Here is a 9,235-nt window from a genome sequence, read left to right on the forward strand (position 1 = left end):
TATGTTCCAGAAATCATGAACCAACATGATGGTGAAGCTGGCTTTCAATTTGGCTTTTTCACCCATTTTTCAGAAATATTTTTTTTTTCATAGCTTTGTGCTCTGTTGGTGCTCAAGCTGTACCAAGAACAATTAACAGTCTGTCAATTTTAAGAACTTTAAATCCACTGTAACTTTGATAAAACAGTATTTTAGAGGCTCAATTTGGCCCAACCTGTTATCAACACTGTACATCAACAGAATATTCATCAGTTTATTATCAAAAAAGCCATAATATAATGGATTCTAACCAGATTCTAACCAGTTTCCCAGAAATCAGAGTCAGCTATTGTATTCTTCATGCAGGCAGAACTGTTGTATCTGTCCTCCAGATCCAGCAGATCTGCACTGGGTTGGAGTTGATGTCCAGGGTGATCTCATGCATATTTTATTGGTCCAGACCATACACACATCCAGAACATATTGGGTTGCAGTCTTGTTGAAAGACTACAACAGGGTGTCATCTCAGGGTGGTTAAAACAAGAGAAAATAGGCTATCACTGATGCAGAGCTGTTCTGTCTCTTCATATGTGACCTGAAGTCCTCACCTAAGGCTACACCATGATACCAGGAGTAAATCCAGCTATTTCTGCTCTTGTGTTGATGGCAGTGACAACGAACTTGTAGTCCATTTTATATCAGTAGTCAAGACACAAAGCAGGATGTTCTAAAGAGTTCAAAACCCGTGTCTCTATGGTAGGTGCAGATATTATGGGAGGCGACTGTGGCTCAGGTGGTAGACGTTCGTCCTGGGCAAGACACTTCACCCGTCTTGCCTGCTAATGATGATTCTATGACAGCCTGGCTTCTGTCAGTCTGTCCCAGGGTAGCTGTGGCTTTCCACTGTCAGTGTATGAATGGGTGGATGACTGTTTGTGGTATAAAGTGCTTTGGGGTCTCTTTGGGGACTTGATAAAGTGCTATACAAGTGCAGGCCATTTAGCATTCTGCAATGCTTCACACACAGAACAACAATCCTCCTATAGTACGGATAGCTTGGGTGGCTGAGGTCATCATCAAACCAACAATCGGCCGCTTTGACATCTTTATGTCCCACATTTAGGTCAACTACACAATACAACAACCAGGCCTAAAGCAACCCCACAATACAACCTTTATCAAACTCCGTGATGTGTGGGTAATGCTGTCTAATGCAGCATCTTCACCCACTGTTCAGACTGGCTGTCAGACACTCCAGCAACAATCTTTAACAGTATGGCTCCACTTGTATCGCCACCACAAACTGCCCTCTGTTGCCTCTTCTAGACATGCCAGCAGTCTGAAAACTGAATTATTGCCTAATCTATTAGTGGTCCTATAGGTACTACAACTGTTTTTGTCAGTGAGAGTTTATGATGGAATTTAAAAATAGGTCATTAATGTTGATGTACAATTTTGTCACGTTACAACCCCAAACTTCAGGGTATTTTATGGTTGTTTTATGTTATAAACCACACAAAGTAGAGCACAATTGTGAAGGGGAAGGAAAATGAGGAATAATTTTTGAACTTTTCAGCCTTTTTTAGGAATCGCTGTCTTCTTCCCACTTTTGCATGAAGGTCATAGTGCAAAATTATTGTTTTCCTATTAACAGATTTTCTCACCTGAGCTGTGGATTTCAAAACCTCCTCCAGAGTTCCCGTGGGTCTCTTGACTGCTTCTCTTATTAGCACCATTCTTGTTGAACAGTGCTTCTATGAGAAGGGTAGTGTTTTATAACCTAACGCTTTAAACTTCCCTTGTCCGCTGTGTTCCTTAGTTCTTTCACAAACATCCGAGGTCTTCACAGAACAGTTGGACTTGTACTGAGATTATATTGCACACATGTTGATTCTATTTACATATTAGCTGACTTCAGAAAACAGTTACACTGGATTTTATTTACGGGTGTCAGAATACAAATGGCCGCACCTTTGTGTTGCTCTTTCACATAAACTTTCAATAAAATTGATTCAAGTTGGTGGTTGCAACATGACAAAATGTGGAGGGAATAAATTTGCAAAGTACTCCATCTGCAAATGTGTGTAGTAATGTGGATTTGTCTCCTAAGGAGCTCAAAGGAAAGATCATATCTTAACTTTCTTAAGTTTTTAGGCTGTAAACAGAAAAAATGCAAACAGGAAATGTGTCAGCGGGCAGCAACAGTAGGTTTTGTTTCAAAACTCTGATATCTGTTTAAATAGCACCCATCATCAGTTGGTTCACTTTCAGACAAACAAACGTGATTTTACACATTCACCACATCAGAAGGAAACACTGCACTACATATACTATCAGCTGCGGGTACTTTAAACATTAGGCTGTGACATGCAAAGCAAGCCTGAAGAGCAGCTTAAAGAGACCGACAGCACATGAGCAGCGGTGGAACTGGTGACAGGAGGACGAAATAACGATAAAAGAGACATCAGGCGAAGACAGCCGGAGTTGTATTGACAACATCTGCACATCACGACAAGCATGAAGCCTCTGCAGCGTTTAGCAACCACACTTCGATGCAGTTTCCACACAGACTGGGGAAGGATTAACATCACAGCAATGAAATGATGGTGGATTCTCTTCATGAATGTTTCATAAAGGAGGGATGGGCAGATTATTTCCAATATATCAATACCTGATGTTGCACTTTCGAATATCAAACCAAATGATTTGTTAATCAAAAGGTATTTCTTTGCGTTAGTTGGTGTTGTTGACATTTCCAATAATAGTTGCCTCTGTTAATCCCTTTATCCAAACTAAAACACAAAGCTACCTTAATGCTTCCCTCTTTTTTATATCTAATAATGTTAAATTTATAATCACCCCTTTATAAATTATGAATAAACAACTTAGTCATTAGCATCTAATAAACAGGGAAGAAGATCTTGATGCTTCGGGGATTTGAAGCATCATTTCCGAGGATGCTACAAGATGCCACAACACAGACATGGTGGAGTGTGTGTACCTCTCTCTGTGTCGCGGGTACATTTTACAGCTCTCAGATACCTCCTCTGCAGCACAACCAGAAGAAAGAAGGTCCACATTATTAAGTGAAATGGTGCATCCACAGAGTAACATACAGCAATACAGTCGTTATACATTTTCTGCCAGTTTCACTCCCAAACTTTTCCACAGAGAGCAGTTTCAAATTTAAAGTAGGTTTTATAGGATTTAGGTCAGATGTGCTTAGGTAGTGAAAAACTTTTAAGTAAGAAAGAATACAGTTATAGCTTTTCTTTGATGTCTTTCAGGATATCAAAATGCACTTAAATACCGAAGGCTCAGACAATAAGAACTAAAGCTCATCTTTAAGACTGAGCCTACACACACTTATCACACATTATTTCCAAATAACTAAATAGCTGTTTGTAGTCGGGTTACTCATTTCAGGCTACCCTCCAAATGTTGCAAAGATATGCAGCTTCAGCTCTTGAAAGTATGCAGATGTATTTAGGTACATTAAAATGTGATCAGCAACTACAGTTGCAATGGTAAATCAGCCTGTGACTGGAATCACATAATGTTTAGCATGAAAATGAAAAAATCTTAACTTTATTTCATCATTGTACAAAATACTGAGAGTAAACAGGTTACAGTGGTAACACTCTTCGGTGTGGAAGCGCATGTTGCTAAGAGAAGATTAAAAGCCATCTCACTATGGCTGAGCTGTTAACGATGAAATCAGAGGACGCACAGAGTTGAAAGGAGCTAAATAAGGAAGGTATTAAGTTTTATTTTCATGACATGCCGGGACATGTCTGCTAGATCCAGATAAAAGAGAAGAAATGTGTCCCCCAGGATGTCATTCCTCTCTCCTATAGCATCCAATACAATTACTTGTACATTAACAATTATGTAAATTAGGTAATGACATTTAGTGACTTCTAAAGACTACTAGAACAGCCAAAAGCTACTTTCATTAATGGTGACTGGCAACATTGGGCACTATCAGATAAACTCTCTTAGAAGTGGAGGTTGTTGCTGCAGGAAGAACACTCAATGGTAGCTATTTTCAGCATCTAGAAGTAGCTAAACAGAGATCTAATAAGCTATTTACAGGCTTCAAAAAGTCTAGTTCATTCAGGCTGTGAGAGAGTGAAAGAGAGACTTCAGCAGACAACAGGAAGGCTGAAGGGAGTACATAAAAATGTTTCGGTTTTTTGTTTTGAGCTTTCAGCCTCTGTCTGTCATGGAACATGCTGGAATCGCTGACAGCCTTTTGGAAATTTCACGGCTTAGGAAAGGATCTACGTTCTCCAGAACATAGACTCTGAAACCACTGTTTTACTTATCCTAGCCGTGGGGATGGCACTAATGTTAATCCTTTTACCTTTGTTTTTAAGTTATAAAATTGTGTTTTACAATGACTGTTCAGTGCTGTTCCTAAATCTTTATGTCATAGTTACCTAAGAGAAATCTGAATCGGCTGAAATGACAACCTGTTCAGAGCATAAAGCAGCTAAAACTAGCACTGTTTATTGCTGCTCTAACTCAAGGTCTTCCTCTTTGTGTTAGGTGGTAGGAAGAGCTGCTTTCTGTCTACAGCAGAAGTTGTGTCAGTTCCTCTCTGAATGTGCACACCGTCTCAGAAATTAAAGGAAGCATTTCTACAGAATCTCACTTTCGCCAGGATCAGGTGACTTATCTGGATAAAAGTGTAGAGTTAAAACTCAAAAAAAGCGAACCGAGGCCATCAGATAGTTCAACACTATCAAATGACTTACCTTCTATGTAGTGCAATAGTGACAACCTCTGAGGTGACACAGTCCATTCTGCACCACAATAACTGGGCTACAGTGTTCATTTGACACTGCACTTGATATTAAGATGTTTCCCAGCATTTTCACTGTTACCACTGTGCAGTGTGCCTAATGCCTTCTGCTCCATGTAGATTAGTCAAGGAACCGAATATTAGAAGTGTCAACGTTGACTGAAAACTAACACTTTTGATGCATATAGCAGCTATAAAGTTGTTTGGAGTTTGCCTAAAGAAGTCTTTACCTAAACATCATCAGTATTTCAAACTTTCTGATGTCTGACTATGGTCAGTTTTTTGAGACATGTGTAACATGATGACAACACCACAAGCTCCGGTGCATCTCCTGAGAGCCATGATGTAGATTCGTAGAGCACAGAGAAAAACACTGACTCTGTTGCAAGAGTTTACAATTTTACACATGTAGGCATTTTGCCTTGAAGCATAAAGATTATAATATTATTTATGCAGCACATTCTGCATATTCCTGATTTAGTCTTCTCCACAGATGCATTGCTATTATTTCCTTTCTTTTCAGATTCAGAAACTTCAGTGTTGGTGTTGGGATTGTTTTACTTTTTAGCTTAAAATACATTTTTTGGTCTGACAAAATAAGTTTTGTACTTATGACAATTTAATAATTTGACACAATTAAGAACATTTCATAAACCTGAACAAATTTATTCAGTTTTTCTGTCTTAAATGTTGTGTCACATGATTTTCCTTATTAGCTGTGGTTTACATGGAGAATCTTTCTTATGGCAATTTTACAATCTTGCCATCTTGCCCACCCTTAATGCTGAACACACGAGACCATAATGATCAGTGAAATGAAGTAAAGCTTAACAAAATTGATTATTAATAGAGATGCACTCAGAAATCAGCAGTTGATGAGAATTAAAAAAAATGTATGCATAATTGTGACTGGCCAATTGGAAACTAAAAAATCTAAACTTTTTTTTAAATCAGTGAACGCCCCACACTAAGAGCTACCAGGAAGTACTGAGAAGAACACTCCTCAATGTAGATTTTACTGAGTGGAAAAACTTTAGATTAGTTGTTCGATACTAGTGAGGTTTTGAAAATGAAGTCAGAGGAAGCAACAAAGGTGTAATAGGTTACTCTGGAGGAGCTGTGTTTTCTATTGAGTCATTTAGGCTGCTACTTCTTAACAGGTTCAGACTTTGCATGTATTACAGCAAAGTTACTCTGTTTTTATCCTTGTTAAGGGTCCATGCTGTCTATCACAGAACATGTTGGCTTTGGAAATGTTGGTCTACTCACTCTTATCATGTAAACAATAATACATACATTGTGATACACAACACAGTTTTAGGTGCGCAAAAACAAGAAAAAATGGAAAAGGATGGTGAGCTATAATCTGTCCTGTTGAGCAGTAAAGGAGATGAGCTTGGTCGGATCTGTACAGATGCCTTTCTCCAATAACCTGGAAAGGTTTACTGTTATGATGAGATGCAACTTTGGGCTGTTTTCAAAACCTTATTTTTAGTATAAACATTTTTATTATGTTTTTAATTTATCCAATGAGTAGAAAAAAATCATTTGTTTATATATATATATATATATATATATATATATATATATATATATATATATATATATATAAAGGAGAAATTAAAATGGGCAAAATTACTTTTAACAGGTTAAAGTTAACCACAAAAATCATCGATTAGTGCATCTCAAATGACTGAACTATCAATCTGCATATTTGTAAAATTTCAATTTATTTCAAAAATACGTCATTAATCCCAAAGGGAAATTAGGAAAATGTCACAGCTTTCTGCAAATGTGAGAAAAAACAAGAGGGGGGGGGAGGGGGGATTGTGTGAGCTTTAAGCAAGCTGGAGGCTCACATATAAAATTTATTCAGCTAAAACACGCATGCAGAGTTAAGGAGACAGAGCAAAGCGTCAACAGGAGATTCCCAAAGCGAAATCCTAACTAGGGTCCTCTGCACAGAAATCAGGTCGGAAATTATCCAAATTGCCAGACTCTCAGTGTGTCTGGGAAGCTGATGAAAACGGTAAAGCAGGAAAAAGTAATTTATGCAGAAGGTGCTTAACTGGCCTCTAGCTGTACATTTTATCAGGATCAACATCCCAGGTAGTGCTGAAGCTGAAGAAGCTGCATGAGAGTGATTGCAAAGGCAGTACATTAATTATAATGCCGTTCTGACCTTCTTGCGGTCACAACTGTCGTTATGGTTTAAACAGACATGTGAGGAAACTAGGCCAAACTCTGCATAAAGGATCCCCCTCTCTGGGATGTCTTTTATGGTGTAAACAAAGAAAAAAGCCCAGTCACATGTTGGCTGATTAGAATTGCTCAAAAGGCTTCTGTGCTGCAGTTGAACCGGATCAAATATCTTGATATCCTCAGGAAAAAAAAAAACACAGACTCGACACAAAGTTTACTTTCAAACATTTAGTGTTTTCCAGAGGGATCTGAATGGATCATTTCACATCTACAACTCACCCCATGCTCCGATGACCTGGATGGTGAATATTAGGAGTTATTCCTGTCAGAAGTCTGTCTGGCCCGCTTTCACCTCTCTCCAAACGGCTGCCTTTCCTTCTTAAAATCCTTTTCTTACGTTACATTTCTCATAAGTAAAAACACAAATCACTTCCGACTCCAGATTCCCCCGTCTCCCTCCCAACGGTACTTCTCTCCTCTGAAGTCAGGCAGTTGTACTCCAGCCTTTCTGCCTGCCTGCCGTTCTTTGTCCACGGGTTTCCACAGCCAGTAACAGCGTGGACCCGTCGCGCCCGTGCGTAATTACGCACCGTTAACGTTTGGCTCAGCTTTGCGGGCGGAACACACGGAGGAATGTCGATTAAAGTAAGGCGACAGACCGCTTCGGGCTGAGATCTCCTCCAGAACTTGTGTGCCGAGCTCCCCTCCCGCTTCTGAGCGAGATCACGCTGGGATCCCATTAAGCAACCTCAGAGGGGTCGCGGGGCCCCTTCAGCGCCTCCTGACGGACACAATGCGAAATGCTCCAAACGCTCTCCATGCCAACCCCTCGAAAACGTCAGCCTGAAATACGATACGTGACAACTGCCTTAAACGTCACTTCAGTGTTAATTTATGAGGTGCAGGAAAACGTTTTACCACTAAAACTTCTGCAAACAATCAGCCATCAAATAACTGCCTCCTGACCTTACAATTAACCATTTGAACAGCTGCATCTCAAAAACGTAATAAATAGTATTTGTCTCTCATTTATTCAGTTATTATATTTTATATTTCAAGTGATTATTTCTATGATGCTGGCTTACAACTAACGAAAAACTTTAATTGAAATTATGAATGAAACCAGTAAACAGAATGAAAAGTATGCCCATGCACTGTGCTATATATGCACTCAATACTAGGTTGCGGCTCCTTTCTTATGAATTACTGCATGAGCCTGTGGCTCTGCTGAGGTGTTAAGGAAGTCCAGGTTGCTTTAATAGTGGCCTTCAGGTTGGTCCTGGTCTTTCCTCTTATTTTGGCAGTGCTCTATAGATTCTCTTTGAGGTTTAGATCAGGGCAGTTTGCTGGCCAATCACAGTGATGCCATGGTGATTAGGGCAGGTATTGGTGCTTTTGGTCGTGTGGGCAGCTGCCAAGTCCAGCTGGAACATGAAATCAGCATTTCCATAAAGCCTGTAAGCAGAGGGAAGAAGTGCTGTAAAATTTCCCAGTAAATGCCTGCATTGACTTTGGACGTATTTAAAGAGGAACTAAACCCCAAATCAACTTTTTTTTGCAGGTAAACTGTGCTATTTTTATGTTACTGTGCCATTTTTTGAAATTCAATGTAAACCTCTTTAAATTTGCAATATTTGTCCTAAAACTGTCTTAGTGCTGCCCTCTTTGGGTTGAACAGTGGCTACCGCAGGTCAACGCCCCAGCTTGGTATATGCTTACGTCACAGCCCCAGTTCGGGTATAAAACCATCTCACTCCAACACGCTCCCGTAGCGAGTCAGCGGCTCAAACTGATAAGGTTCGGGCCCGCTGGGCTCCATAAGGCCTCTCTTAACCTCCAATGATAAGAGGGGTGAAAAAAATCCTCCACATCAAAAGATCTATCTGTGGTGAAACTACCAGCGTCGCTCTATTCACTCTCCATGTTTCAATGTATTAAGCTAGCTGCAACTTTCCCTCATCCTCCTGACCGCACCCCTGCTTAACCCCCTCCGCTCATCCCTACACTTGGCACTGCTAACTTTGGTGGCATTTTTAAACTCTGTCAGGGGAGCAAAGTTATTCTTTTACATGGGGTTTAGTTCCACTTTAAACATAGTGGCCCGACACCAGCAAATGACACTGTAAAGCAACACTGACTGTGGAAAGTTCACACTGGACCTAAAGGATCTTGGATTCTGAGTCTCACCCCTCTTTCTCCAGACTCTGTGACCTTGATTTCTAAGGGAAATAGAAAATGTAAATTTAT

The 9,235-nt window shown here is 39.9% G+C and overlaps 1 protein-coding gene across 3 annotated transcripts in view; it reads right to left on the bottom strand.

Annotated features, from left to right (window-relative positions):
* The window catches only part of homer3b (homer scaffold protein 3b), a 68,846-nt gene extending 61,061 nt beyond the window's left edge, over positions 1-7,785 (bottom strand). The window contains exons 1-2 of one of the 3 annotated variants that reach the window (XM_047374260.1): positions 7,268-7,785; positions 2,981-3,026 (exon numbers count right to left, since the gene is read on the bottom strand). In XM_047374260.1, the coding sequence (XP_047230216.1) occupies positions 2,981-3,003 (23 nt within the window). In that variant the 5' untranslated portion in view covers positions 3,004-3,026; positions 7,268-7,785. The remainder of the gene's footprint in view (positions 1-2,980; positions 3,027-7,267) is intronic. The other 2 variants (XM_047374259.1, XM_047374261.1) reach the window with 2 other exon arrangements.
* Between the last annotated feature and the right edge of the window lie 1,450 nt (positions 7,786-9,235).

This window comes from Girardinichthys multiradiatus, chromosome 9 (assembly GCF_021462225.1).
Source record: "Girardinichthys multiradiatus isolate DD_20200921_A chromosome 9, DD_fGirMul_XY1, whole genome shotgun sequence".
Taxonomy (NCBI): Eukaryota; Metazoa; Chordata; class Actinopteri; order Cyprinodontiformes; family Goodeidae; genus Girardinichthys; species Girardinichthys multiradiatus.